This window comes from Erythrolamprus reginae, chromosome 3 (assembly GCF_031021105.1).
Source record: "Erythrolamprus reginae isolate rEryReg1 chromosome 3, rEryReg1.hap1, whole genome shotgun sequence".
Taxonomy (NCBI): domain Eukaryota; kingdom Metazoa; phylum Chordata; class Lepidosauria; order Squamata; family Dipsadidae; genus Erythrolamprus; species Erythrolamprus reginae.
Window position 1 is genome coordinate 12,197,733 of NC_091952.1, and position 15,058 is coordinate 12,212,790.

The 15,058-nt window shown below is 41.9% G+C and overlaps 1 protein-coding gene across 1 annotated transcript in view; it reads left to right on the forward strand.

Annotated features, from left to right (window-relative positions):
- LAMA5 (laminin subunit alpha 5) overlaps window positions 1-15,058 on the forward strand; it is a 241,453-nt gene that overhangs the window by 121,626 nt on the left and 104,769 nt on the right. Inside the window, 8 exon segments of the mRNA XM_070744488.1 lie at window positions 636-770; window positions 1,721-1,858; window positions 2,895-2,947; window positions 4,773-4,872; window positions 7,739-7,791; window positions 8,769-8,874; window positions 10,541-10,640; window positions 12,613-12,769. Of these exon segments, the coding sequence (XP_070600589.1) occupies window positions 636-770; window positions 1,721-1,858; window positions 2,895-2,947; window positions 4,773-4,872; window positions 7,739-7,791; window positions 8,769-8,874; window positions 10,541-10,640; window positions 12,613-12,769 (842 nt within the window).

Consider the following 15,058-nt stretch of genomic DNA (forward strand, 5'->3'; position numbering starts at 1 on the left):
GATAGCGAACCTATTTTTCCTCTGGTGCCGAAAGAGCATGCGCTCACGCTATCATTCATGTGTGAGTGTCCACACCCGTAATTCACTCCCTGGGGAGGGCGAAAAGAGCTTCCCCCATCCCCCAGAGACCCCCTAGAGGCTGAAAACAAACTGTTTCCCAACTTCTGGTGAGCCTAGTAAGCTCAAGTTTCCCCCTCCCCAGGCTCCAAAGGCTTCCCCCATCTCCTGGAGGCTCTCTGGGAGCCAAAAACGCTCTACCAGAGTCTCTGTGTGAGCCAAAAATCAGCTGGCCGGCACACACATGCATGTTGGAGCTGAGCTATGGCAACGACTTGCATACCAGCAGATAGGTCTTTGCGTGTCACCTGTGGCACTTGTGCCATAGTTTCAGTGATGGGCTACCAAAGTTTTTACTACCACACTGTGGGCGTGGCTTATGCAGGATGCCCTGCATTTTCTTTCATCTTTCAGTGCAAATTGGGTGCTCTGGGGTGGAGCTCCGTTTTCGCTACCCCACTGCGTCCCGCCCCGTCTGGGCAGCAGCCCACCCCTGCATAGGTTTGCCATCACTGCTCTAGAGTAACAAAACAAAACTTGCGTGTTTTAATTATTTAATGCGCCCCTTCCTCTTGCAGCTTGTTCGTGTGACCTTCGGGGCTCAGTGGACAGCAATTGCAACTCCATTGGTCAATGCAGCTGCCATTCAAATTATGCCGGTCAAAGGTGTAACCACTGTGCCCCAGGCTTCTATGGGTTCCCTTCTTGTACAGGTGAGATATTTGTCAGTTTCAGCCTGCTTTTCAATGTGTGAGAATGCATCTTGTTTTGTTCCATGTTGCAAGGTTCTGTGCTGCTACATTTAAGTTTTCAGCAGGCTACAGTCGTTCTGATTATTTTACTCCTTGTTTTTTTGAGACTTTTGGGAAAAGCGCAAAAAAGAGCAACTAAAATAATCAAAGGCCTAGAAACAAAAACATATGAAAAACAATTGCAGGAATGGAGTATGGCCAATCTAGAGCCAAAGTGGCGCAGTGCATAGAGTGCAGTACTGCAGGCCACTGAAGCTGACTAGATCTGAAGGTCAGTGGTTCAAATCTCATCACCGGCTCAAGGTTGACTCAGCCTTCCATCCTTCCGAGGTGGGTAAATGAGGACCCGGATTGTGGAGGCAATATGCTGGCTCTGTTAAAAAGTGCTATTGCTAACATGTTGTAAGCCGCCCTGAGTCTAAGGAGAAGGCCGGCATAAAAAAAATTGAATAAATAAAATAAATAAATAGAGAAGAGAAGGACTAGGGCAGTGATGGTGAACATGGTTGCCCATCTCAAATGGATGAGCCAGGGCAATCCTTGGTGTCTCCGAGCTCGGTGATTTTCTTGAAGATATTTCATGACCCAACAAGGAAAAGGAGGGGGGGTAGGAGGAGGGAGGGAAGAAGAGGAGGACTGTGGTGCTCTCTGTTTTCTTGAAGACATTTCATGACCCAACAAGGAAACATCACCAGTGCTAGAAGGGAATGGGTTTTGTTGTTATCTAGTTCAGGGATCTCCAACCTTGGCAACCTCCAAAGCCCTTCCATCAAAATAAATTCTGTGATAGATAAAATCTTTGCAGTTCATTTGTATGCATTTTGCAATTACTTGCAAAATGCTATCGATGGGATTAATTGATTGCACCCCCTCGAGGCTTCCTGAGTGATATTTCTGCATTTCTTTTCCAGCTTGTCTCTGCTCCAGAGAAGGCTCCCTTTATGACACCTGCAATCAAGAAACTGGGCAGTGTATTTGCCGTCCCAGAGTAAGTGGGCTGCGCTGTGATACCTGCATTCCCGGGGCCTATGGATTCCCAGACTGTCAAGGTAATCAGAACGCTCCATATATTTGCTAGGGTTACTGTATTTTTCGGAGTAGTAGATGCACCTTTTTCCTCCCTAAAAGAGGCTGAAAATTTGGGTGCATCTTATACTCTGAATGAAGCTTTTTTCCGAAGTGTTTTTTTCAGCTCTAACTAGGTGCTAACGATGTTCCCAGCTCTTACCTTGCAGGTTCTTTCATTGTTACTCTATGCAAAGAATGTTTTCCAAACCCTAAGCCTTTGCCATTTTTTTTTCCATTGCTCTACTTGCTCCAAATGTTTCTTTCCCACCTTAACCAGGTGCTAATGATCTTCCCGGCTTGCAAGCTCTTTCATTGTTAATCTCTCTGAATACGTTTTTTTAAAGGCCTAACTAGGGGATAAAATAATGTGCTGAAGCTGACCAGACTAAGGATGCTAAGGATGAGTATCTGGTAGGCAGATTCCCACCCCCCTTTCCTCCCCCAAAACTAAGGTGTGGATTATGCTCTGAAAAACAGGGTAAATCTTGTTTGAAGAATCAGGTTTATTTTAAATTTTGTCCTAGTAGAATACCTATTATTGCACTAGGTCACATTGCTAACCTGGTTTTAAAATGAATTTATTCATAGTCATTAGTGAAGTTTCACAAAATGGCATCTTGAAGATATGTAGACTTAAGCTCCCAGAATTCTCCTGCCAGCATGCTAGTGGGGGAATTCTGGGAGTTGAAGTCCATACATTTTTAAGCTTGCAAGCTTGAGAAACACTGTTCTATAGCGCTGAAATTAAAAAAAAACCCTCATAAAATTCTCACTTTGGTGGCCGAGTGCTTTGTTCAATATTTTTGGAACATAATAAATGTTTTGCTTTTTGCATTAGTTTGATGTGATTTTTTAAAAAATTCTTCAAACCAATTTTATTCTTGGCAGAAGTTATTAGTTATTCTGCCAAGTCCTTGGCAATAAATAGCTCTTTTGCCTTTCTAGGAACAGTGTGTGATGGATACCTTCTTTCTTTTTCTTTTAATGTTTTCTCTGGTCTGTGCTTGTTTGTTTCAGTGGGATCTTGCAACCCTGCAGGGCTTATACATGAAGATCATTCTCTACCTGAGGTACGTCTGGTGAATACTGAACTGAGTGTGTATACTCAGCTTATTCATGCCTTATTAGATGACATGCTATGAGGGCTGAATGCAAAGTGAACTTGAGGTGGTTTTCCTCTTTTGTGGGAGCTGCAAAATGCTAGCTGGTACAGTTGATTCAATCTAGGTCCGTCACCAGGACCAGAGATTTAGTCTTCCAAGAAGATTCTCAGGGAATTTCTGTCTGTGTTCTTTGGGATATTCTGTGTGTCCTTACGTGGTGTCCTATTGGTTGACTGGTATGTTATAATAATAATAATAATAATAATAATAATAATAATAATAATAACAACAACAACAACAACAACAACAACAACAACAACAACAACAACAACAGAATTGGAAGGGACCTTGGAAGTCTTCTAATCTAACTCCCAGCTTATGCAAGAAACCCTATACTACTTTAGACAGATGATTGTCTAATGTCTTCTTTAAAACTTCCAGTATGGGAGCATTCACAACTTCTGGAGGCAAGCTGTTCCACTGATTAATTGTTCTAAATGTCAGGAAATATCTCCTTAGTCCTAAGTTACTTCACTCCTTGTTTAGTTTCCATCAATTGCTTCTTGTTCTACTCCCAGGTGCTTTGGAGAAGAGGTTGATTCCTTCTTCTTTGTGGCAACCCCTGAGATATTGAACACTGCTATCTTGTCTCCCCTGGTCCTTCTTTTCATTAAACTAGACATACCCAGTTCCTGCAACCGTTCTTCATATGTTTTAACCTCCAGTCCTCTAATCATCTTTGTTGCTCTTCTCTGCACTTTTTCTAGAGTCTCAACATCCTTTTTGCACCGTGGCGAACAAAACTGAATGCAGTGTTCCACGTGTGGCCTTACCAAGGCCTTATAAAGTGGTATTAACACTTCACGTGATCTTGATTCCATCCCTCTGTTAATGTAGCCTAGAACTGTAGGTTGGCGTGTTTGCCAGCTGCTGCATATTTCTGGCTTCTATCTATCTATCTATCTATCTATCTATCTATCTATCTATCTATCTATCTATCTATCTATCTATCTATCTATCTAAGTTGAAAGGGACCTTACAGGTCATCGAGTCCAACCCCCTGCTTAAGCAGGAAATCCTACAGCACCCCAGCCAGATGGCAGTCCAATCTCCTCTTGAAAATGTCCAAAGTTGAGGAGTTGACAACCTCCGCTGGCAGGCCGTTCCACTGGTTGATCGCTCTCACCATCAGGAAGTTCTTCCTTATCTCCAGGTTGAATCTTTCCTTGGTCAGCTTCCAACTGTTGTTCCTTGTCCGGCCCTCTGGTGCCCTGGAAAATAGTGTGACACCCTCCCCTCCATGGCAACCCCTTAAGTAGCTGTATCATGTCCTCCCTAGCCCTTCTTTTTACTAGATTATCTATGCCCAATTCCAGTAACCTTTCCTCGTATGGCCTGGTTTCTAGTCCCTTTATCATTTTAGTTGCTCTTTTCTGCACCCTTTCCAGAGTTTCTATATCCCTTTTGAAGTGTGGTGACCAGAACTGGATGCAATACTCCAGGTGCGGTCTGACCAGGGCATATTTTAAATGATTGTCCACTAGGACTCCAAGATCCCTTTCACAGTTACTACTGTTGAGCAAGGTACTACATATACTGTACCTGTGCATTTTGTTTTTCTTGCCTAAATGTAGAATCTTACTTTTTTCACCATTGAATTTCATTTTGTTAGATAGCGCCCATTGTTCAAGTTTGATTGCCTGTACTGCTGCTGTTTTGGCTTGGTTCTTCTGTAGATCCTTTCATATCTTTAAACCTCTTTCTTATTCATTTTTGCCTATTTGTTCCTTAGGGTTCCTGTGAATGTCGGGCCTATGTGGAAGGTGACGCTTGTGATAAATGCAAACCACTCTACTGGAACCTGACTCCAGATAATCCATTTGGATGCACAAGTAAGAAATATCCCTTGTTGCTATGGGTTAAACCCCTGAGAGCAGGCCTCTGTGCTCTCACTTTCTCACAAGTGAACTTACCAACAAATCTCTGTGGAGATTCTCAGTCATCCAGCCATGGTTGTCCCAAAGGTGCTTTTTCAAGAGGAAACTGGATTTCTGTGAAGAAAAACAGCTCTGACTGGATGTAGAGGTGTGAGAGGAGGAGGTGGTAGAAGGATTATAGGTAGTCCATTGATTTCACAATGGGTTCACATGCCACACTAAGCCATAACGTCAGTTTTTATTCAGTTAATTTATTTATTTAAGCAATTTATTTGGCTGCCAATCTCTTAGCAGGAACTCTAAGTGGTGTACCAGAAATTAAAACCAAGCAATCCTAACATAACAAACAACCAAGCTCTATTGTGTAATAGAAATTTATAACCAAGCCTTGTATCTATCTATCTGTCTGTCTGTCTGTCTGTCTGTCTGTCTGTCTGTCTGCCTGCCTGCCTGCCTGCCTGCCTGCCTGTCTGTCTGTCTGTCTGTCTATCTATCTCTCTCGTCTGTCTGTCTGTCTGTCTGTCTGTCTGTCTGTCTATCTATCTATCTCTATCATCTGTCTATCTATCTCTCTCGTCTGTCTGTCTTGTCTGTCTGTCTGTCTGTCTGTCTGTCTGTCTGTCTGTCTGTCTGTCTGTCTGTCTGTCTGTCTGTCTATCTATCTATCTATCTATCTATCTATCTATCTATCTATCTATCTATCTATCTATCTATCTATCTATCTATTAGATTTATAGGCCGCCCTTCTCCTCCTGGACTCAGGGCGGCTTACAGGAATAAAATATAGGCAAACATAAAAATAGTACAATAATATTAAAAAGTTAAGAGAAATAAAAATAAGATCCAGTATAAAATCAATCAGTCATCCTTCATTCACACTATTGGCTAGAGTGGAACTATTGCTCAAGGCCCTAGGCCTGCTGGAATAAATGATGCTCTCTACATGGGGCTACCTTTGAAAAGTGTTAGGAAACTTCATATCGTGCAGAATGCAGCCGCGAGAGCTATCGTGGGGCTTCCCAGATTCGCCCACGTTTCTCCAACACTCCGTGGCTTGCACTGGCTGCCGATCAGTTTCCAGTCACAATTCAAAGTGTTGGTAATGACCTTTAAAGCCCTACATGGCATCGGACCAGAATACCTCCGGAACTGCCTTCTCCCGCACGAATCCCAGCGGCCGATAAGGTCCCACAGAGCTGGCCTTCTCCGGATCCCGTTGACTAAACAATGTCGTTTGGCGGGGCCCAGGGGAAGAGCCTTCTCTGTGGTGGCCCCGGCTCTCTGGAATCAACTCCCCCCGGAGATTAGAACAGCCCCCACCCTCCTTATCTTTCGCAAATTACTTAAGACCCTCCTGTATCGCCAGGCATGGGGGAACTGAGACATCTCCCCCAGGCTTTTTATATTTCATGTTTGGTATGTGTGTGCTGCATGGTTTTAAATGATGGGGTTTTATATGTTTTTAATATTAGATTTGTTTCATTGTAATATTGTTTTATTATTGCTGTGAGCCGCCCCGAGTCTTTGGAGAGGGGCGGCATACAAATCTAATAATAAATTATTATTATTATTATTATTATTATTATTATTATTATTATTATTATTATTATTTAACACCTTTTGGAAGGCGAGGAGAGTCGAGGTGGTACGGATATCTGGTGGGAGGTGGTTCCAGAGAAGGCAAAAGAGAAGGCTCTTCCCCACGACCTGCCAGTCAACATTATTTGGCCGGCAGGACCTGGAGAAGGCCGACTCTGTGCAACCTAACCAGTCACTGGGACATGTAAGGCAGAAGACAGTCCCATAAATAATCTGGTCCAATGCCATGTAGGGCTTACGATGCATGCGACAACTTAACATTATGGGTAGGAGTGATGCAGTGGCCTAGAGGTGGAACTCTTGCCTCACAATTAGGAGGCTGTGAGTTCTATCCTAGGTAGAGGCAGATATTTCTCTCTCTGGGCACAATGAGAATATACTGTATCTGCTGAACCAGGGGTGGGCAATTAATTTTGCCATGGGGCCACATGAAAAATTGGGATGGTTTTAGAGGGCCGGACTAATATAATTAACTCAGTTTTACCCAATACTGTATATATTATTGGGTAGAACTGAGTTAATTATATTATAATTATAAATTATACGTATATATTATATTATATTATATATTATATCTTGAACACCCGGTTTTTATCTAGAAAAGTTATATATTATATTATATATTATATATTATAATTGTATTATAATTATAAATTAATTGCCCATCCCGGTATACAGTATACTGTAGTATACATATGCTGGTAACAGATGCTAAATGAAAAAAGCTGAAATCATTTGGTCATTATCTCTTCCCTATAATTCCAAATTATGAAACATTATGATCCTGGAAAATTCCTTTATCCAATTTTAAGTTAATAATTCATCCAATTCATATAATGCTACCTGATTATTTCATTTTTTTTTAAAAAAAACCTAAAGTTGTCTAGTTTCCGTGGGCGGGTCACAGACAGCGGGAGGGCCGCATCCGGCCCCCGGGCCGCATCTTGCCCAGGTCTGTGCTGAACAAAACTCCGCATTGGTGACAGGAAGGGCATCCAGCCAGTAAACCCTCTAGCTCTTTTGAGTTGCCCAGACTCCACCCTGCAAGGGATTTTGGGTTCATTAAAAGAAGATGAATTTAACTTTATGTGTCAGGGCTTAATGCATGTGTTGTAAGAAATTTAATTTAATTTATTTGACTTTTAAGAAGTCAAATAAGAAATGTTACTATGGCTTCTTTAGTAAATAGAATCTCCAATTGTTCTTTTGTGTTTTCCTTCAGACTGCCAATGCAATACCATAGGAACAATGGCAGGCGTTGCTGAATGTCAACAGGTAGGTTTTGGTGTAGACTTTATTCTAACCTTCCTCAGCTTGATGTTCTGCTCTGCTCTTTGGAGGGGTGATGGGGAATTACGGAATTAGCAGTGCAACACACTGGGAGGTTGGGAAAAGCTGCCATAAGTTACTCCAGGTGAGATCTTTCTAATAGTCTGCAGAGTGACTTTATATTTGCCCCTCATCTTTTAGCCAAGCAAATTAACAAATGGTGTCAAGTCACTTTTCTGAATTAATTTCATACAATCATCCATGCACTGTTGAAATGTGCATCTGTTTGTAACCTCCAATTGGACAAACAGGTACGTCATAAGGCAACATGAAGCCTTTGTTGAAACCAAGACCTTTGAGTGGGCTAACTTATTGAATGCAGAGATTTATTATTGCTGTGCGAGTAAAATTTAGGAAAGTTGTGATTGCTGCAGCGCTGCTATTGCTGTGGTCACGTGACCTTCCATTTCCAACACTCCCTGAGATTACCCAGTCCAATTGCATGACCTTGGGATACAGCAGTGGTCATAGCAATAGCATTTAGACTTATATACTGCTTCATTTAGACTTATATACCACTTCATGGTGCTTTTACAGCCCTCTCTAAGCAGTTTACAGAATCAGCACATTCCAACTCTGTTAATCTGTTAAATAGATGGTAATAAATATGGATCAATCTATCCATAAAATAGGCTTCGTTCAGTTTGTTGCTTTTTTAAAAGGTTTAATAAATCTTGCTCTGTTTTTTGGACAGTGAGAATGAAAGACATTCAACAATGTTGAATTTTTGAGGGTTTAAATAGAGTTCCCCAACCATGCTGGCTTTGAAGACCAGTGGGGGATTGGGCAGCAGAGGTTGGGGACCCCTAGGTTAAAAGAAACCTGTCGCTGTAGCTTATCAATTTAGGCTTCTTTCTCCTGTAATATGCATGCATCAATCAATCAATCAATCAATCAATCAATCAATCTTTTCTATATCTTAGGGTGATGGACACTGTTTCTGCAAGCCAAACATTTGTGGCCAAAAGTGTTCTACTTGTAGAGAGGGATACTTCAATCTGGAGAGCGGCAATTACTTTGGCTGTAAAGGTACATCATTTCCTACCTTTTATCAATATTCTTAAATCAGAAATCGGAAGAAGACAATCAGCTGTACGTTCATCAGCCAGACTTGAGGAGAATCCTAGAATTGGAAAGGAGGCATTGAAAGAGTTTGATCCAGTGTTTCTCTAACTTGCCAGCTTTGAGATCCTTTTTCAATTTTTTTCCATTTTTCCTCAAAAATGGAAATGATGTTGAAGAAATGATGGCAGATAACATTTATAGGGTTGAGTTATCCCATGTACAATTGGTTATGACCTATAAAGCCCTTCATGGCACCAGACCAGACTATCTCAGGGACTGCCTTCTGCTGCACGAATCCCAGCGACCAGTTAGGTCCCACAGAGTGGGTCTTCTCCGGGTCCCGTTAACTAAACAATGTTGCTTGGTGGGACCCAGGGGAAGAGCCTTCTCTGTGGCGGCCCCGGCCCTCTGGAACCAACTCCCCCCAGAGATTAGAATTGCTCCCACCCTCCTTGCCTTTTGTAAGCTTCTTAAAACCCACCTCTGCCGCCAGGCATGGGGGAACTGAGATACTCTTTCCCCCTAGGCCTTTACAATTTTATGCATGGTATGTCTGTATGTATGTTTGGTTTTACAATAAGGGTTTTTAACTGTTTTAATACTGGATTGTCATATGCTGTTTTACTACTGTTGTTAGCCGCCCCGAGTCTACGGAGAGGGGTAGCATACAGATCCAATAAAATAAAATCAAAATCAAATTGTCCTGGACTGAGTTGGCTGCGGCAAATTGTCTCATGGTGGTTTGGCAATGGGGTATTGTCCCATTCCTGTATTAAGAATATGTTGTCTAGAACCCATGGTATATTAACCACAGAAGAATTAATTGCTGAAGTTTCATAGAGCCAGGGTGACTTTAAATTCACTCACTCACTCACTCAATTTATATGTCATGTTTATTATTTTCATAAATAACTCAAGGTGGTGAACACACCTAATACTCCTTCCTCTTCCTTTTCTCTCTCCCCATAGTAACAATGCTGTGAGTTGGGTTGGCCTCAGAGTTGGGTTCTGACCCAAGGACACCTGTCTGGCTTTAATGCCTAAAGCAGCATTAGAATTCCTAGTCTCCTAACGATTGGCCCAGAGTCTCCCAGCCAGCTTTCAAGCCTAAGGCAGAATAGAGCTCCCAGTCTCCTAAGGATTGGCTCAAAGTCACCCAGCCAACATTCATGCCTAAAACGGGACTAGAACTCCCAGTCTCTTAGTTGATTGGTCCAAAGTCTTCAGCTGGTTTTCCTGCCTAAGACAGGACTAGAACTCACAGTCTCCCAATTTCCTTAAGCAATAGACCAAACTGGCATAAAAACATGCCAAGTACTTTAAGAGGAAAATTTCCTTTCTGTTGCTGCTGATTAGATACCCTGGTTGTGTCCTTGGATGGTGTGAATGGCTAATCTACAAGCACAGGTAAGTCAGCAAGGGTTTAACAAGCAGAGTATTCGGTATAGTTTAGAACTGGACAGTGGTAGAAACAATTCCCAACCAGGCTGAAAGTCAATGTGAACATTGATATAATGGAAAGAAAATAGATGTCTAAACTGCTTCCATTCCCTTTCGAGCCACATGTTTTCGTTTGCTACGTGACACCAATGGTCAACAGTGGAAAGTAACCATGTGTGTCTTCTTGCAGGTTGCCATTGTGACATCGGGGGATCAGTTGGTCCCTTTTGTGAGGAGACGACGGGATCTTGTCAGTGCAGAAACAATATCAGGGGATCTGCGTGCTCTGAGTAAGAAGCAATTACAAAGGTTTTATTGTAGGGCATCCCAGGGTGGTAGATTTCTAACTCTTTTGAGCGTTGAGTCCATTTTTATTTTATTTTTATTTTACTATTTTATAGAATAGAATAGAATAGAATTATGGAATGGTATGGAATGGAATTATGGAATGGAATAGAGTAGAGTAGAGTAGAAGTAGAAGTAGAATAGGAGTTCTTTATTGGCCAAGTATGATTGAACACACAAGGAATTTGTCTTTGGTGCATATACTCAGTGTACATAGAAGGCAAGATACATTTGTCAGCAATCATGAGGGACAACACTTAATGATTGTCATAGGGCACGAATAAGCAATCAGGAAACAATCAATATTAATATAAATTGTAAGGATACAAGCAACAAATTACAAGTTATACATGTTATAGTGTGAAGGAGATACTATGAACACAGTCCTACAGACAATAGGCAGAATGAAAAGGTTTTAAGTACAGGTTGACTTACAACCGCAACTGAGCCCAAACTTTCTGTAGCTAATTTGTTGAGTTATGCCCCATTTTTACAACCTTTCTTGCCACAGTGGTTAAGTAAATCACTGAAGTTATTAACTTAGTCACATGGTTGTAGAGTAGCAATAGCTATTTATTTTATTTATTTATTTATTTATTTATTTATTCATTCATTCATTCATTCATTCAATTTTTATGCCACCCTTCTCCTGAGACTCAGGGTGGCTTACAACATGTTAGCAATAGCACTTTTTTAACAGAGCCAGCATATTGCCCCCACAATCCGGGTCCTCATTTTACCCACCTCGGAAGGATGGAAGGCTGAGTCAACCTTGAGCCTGTGATGAGATTTGAACCGCTGACCTTCAGATCTATAAGTCAGCTTCAGTGGCCTGCAGTACAGCACTCTACCTGCTGCGCCACCCCGGCTCTATAGCAATTAGCATTTGTATACAGCTTCATAGTACTTTTATAGCCCTCTCTAAGCAGTTTACAGAGTCAGCCTATTGCCCTCAACAATCTGGGTCCTTATTTTACATCAGACCTTAGAAGGATTGAAGGCTGAGTCAACTCTGGAGCCTGGTGAGATTTGAACTGCCGAACTGCAGCTTGCAGTCAGCTGAAGTAGCCTGCAGTGCTGCACTCTAACCACTGTGCCACCCTGGCTCTTCTAAGTAAATCTGCGTTCCCCATTGACGTTGCTTGTCAGAAGGTTGAAGATCACATGATCCTGGGACACTGCAACCGTCGTAATTATGACCGTTCATGCGAGCACAGGAATGCTTCAAATGGTCATAAGTGTGAAAAAGGGTCACAACTCCCTTTTTTCCCTGCCATTCAAACTTCATAGCATCCCCAAAGGCACTGTTGTAAATCGAGGACAACCTGTACTGCATTTTTGTTATTGTTTTAATTTTAATAATATTTTCTTGATAAGAATGCAAATACATATAGTCCTTGACTTACAACCACAATTGAAACTCTCCCCCCCCCATTTATGTTGTTAAGCGAGTCATTTCTTAAATGAGTTTTGCTTCACTTTACGACCTTTCTTGCCACCATTGTTAAGTGAATCCCTTCAGTTGTTGAGTTAGTCTTGCCATGGTTGTTAAGTGAATCTGGCTCCCCTGTTGACTTTGCTTGTCAGTAGGTCACAAAAGGGGATCATGTGACCCCAGGGGCCACTGCAACCGTCACAAATATGAGTCAGTCTGTATTTTGATCACGTGATCATGGGGATGCTGGAAAGGTCACACCTGTGAAAAAACAGTCATAAGTCAACATTTTCCAGTGCCGTTGTAACTTTGAACAGTCACTAAACAAACTGTTGAAAATTGAAGGTTAACTGTAGATTTGGGGCTATTCTGTGGGGAAATGTCAACAATTGAACTGTTTCTAAGCATATGGCATTTGTCTGTTTTGGGATGCAGAAATATATTCCTTTAATATATTCCTTCATTTTTTTTTTTGTCTGCAGTCCTGCAAAAGGCTACTATATCCCTGACCTTCACCACCTGAAATATGAGATGGAAGAAGGAACTACCCTGGATGGAAGGCCGGTTCGCTTTGGCTACAGCCCTCTGGAATTTGAGAATTTCAGTTGGAGAGGATATGCGCAAATGTCTCCCATCCAGGTACCCTTTTTTTGTGTTTTTAATAAAAGTGTTTAGTATTTTTCTCCATAACACATCTATACAGGGACCGCCTTCTGCTGCACGAATCCCAGCGATCAGTTAGGTCCCACAGAGTGGGTCTTCTCCGGGTCCCGTCAACTAAACAATGCCGCTTGGCGGGACCCAGGAGAAGAGCCTTCTCTGTGGCGGCCCCGGCCCTCTGGAACCAACTCCCCCCAGAGATTAGAATTGCCCCCACCCTCCTTGCCTTTCGTAAGCTACTTAAAACCCACCTCTGCCGCCAGGCATGGGGGAATTGAGATGCTCTTTCCCCCTAGGCCTTTACAATTTTATGCATGGTATGTCTGTATGTATGTTTAGTTTTTTATATTAATGGGTTTTTAATCATTTTAATCACTGTCTTATTATTGCTGTTAGCCGCCCCGAGTCTCCGGAGAGGGGCGGCATACAAATCCAATAAATAATAATAATAAAATAATAATATAGATACCTTAATTCTTAACAAAATACACATAGTTATATGTTTCTATTTAACAGCACATGGACCAATATCTTAATATGCACCTTTTATACATTGATTACCCTCCTGTTTCCCCTTTTATATTCTATCACTCCCCTCCCCCTGTCTCCCTCTCTTCCCTCCACCTTCTTTTTCCTTCTCTCCCACTTCCTTTCTTCCCTCCTCTCCCCTTCCTTCTCTATTTCCTTTTCTCCCTCTTAGCCTTTCCACGAGTATATATTTGACTGTTACTCACTTTTACTGTCACAGATCGAAGACGGCAGATATTTGAAGTTGTTTTTAAAAACTTCTCAGAAGTTTTCAAAAACCTTAAGATAAACAGAGCCCAAAGTGGGTAGATGCCCCTTATTGTTGCTTACTGGGAAGTGTCTAGGACAGTGATGGCAAACCTTTTCGGCACCGAGTGCGGAAAAGGTTGTGTGGAAATGTCATGTGCATGCACACTTGTCAGAGCCATGTTCCAGAAAGGCTGAACATCCGGGCTCTAGTGCACATGCGCACCCAATGATCAGGTGCCCTATGTGCATGCACAGGCCACTTTTCAACACTGCCCCATGCGCGCAGAGATAGCACTCTGGGAAAGCCAAACCTCTGGGTTCTAGCGGGCGTGTGTACTGACAGTCAGCTGGCTGGTGCACATGTGCAGGGCGGTTTTTGGCACTGCTGCGCACACCAAGGACAACTGATCATAGCACATGCATGCACACCAGAAACCCAGTAGACAAACAGGCAAGACCGGGTGACATGGGTTCATGTGCCGCTTTGGACATGCGTGCCATAGGTTCGCCATCACAGGTCTAGGACAACTCGGTACAACCAACATGGCATGATCAATTTGCCACAGCCAGCTTGCAACATCCAATTGCTGTGGCCAACTTTCTGCAGGACAGCTGACCACGGCCAACACAGCGGGAGAAATTACATTAATATCGAAGAAAGGGTGGAATAGATTCATTAAAGGAAGGATGCAAAAGGAGGGGCAAAATGATATGGGAATGACAAAAAATAGAATAATTTTGGAATTACTTCAAATACTTACCGTAAATTGAATTCTTGAGTTGTCCCACAGGGAATTGGGCATAGAAAGCTCTCCCATTGAAAGTTGGCCATGCCAAGTTAAAGTAATTTATCTTAAATTATCATGACTTGAACCTTCCATGGGACAAATCACTGCAGGACCAGAGTTATGCTAATAGTGAACAAATGGTGGAACTTTAATTACTTTAACTTGGTAATTACTTTATCGATTACTTAAATTTAATTTAAACGATTTAAACCTATTTCAACAAATTCAAATTATTTAAGTTTAAATGAATGGATTGAAATTACTTTAAAGTAATTATCAAGATAATGGAGGCAATTACCTTGGTTAATTGCTTTATTGAAGAAATGGCAGGATTTTAATTACCGTATTTTAAATACTTAAATTGAATTGTTGAATTGTGCCGCAGCAAATTGTCCCACGGTGAATTGCCCGTGGAGGGCTATCTGGTGGCAAATTGGCCGCACTAAGTTGCCGCATTTCAAGATAATCTCTTAAGAGTTAGGAGAAGAACAGTAGGATAACTTCCCTTAGGAGACCGAGCCTAGGAAGGAAGCGTGCCAGGAATCAACAGGGTTTATTTTAGAAAGAGATCCCAAACACATCTCCTAAGGGGCAGTTCACCCCCACATCCTCTTTCTCTGCTCTTTGTTTATAACATCTCCCTGATCCTCAAAGAAAAAGGAAATCCTTCACTTTCCTATGCAGCTTTGCTTAATTTTTATCT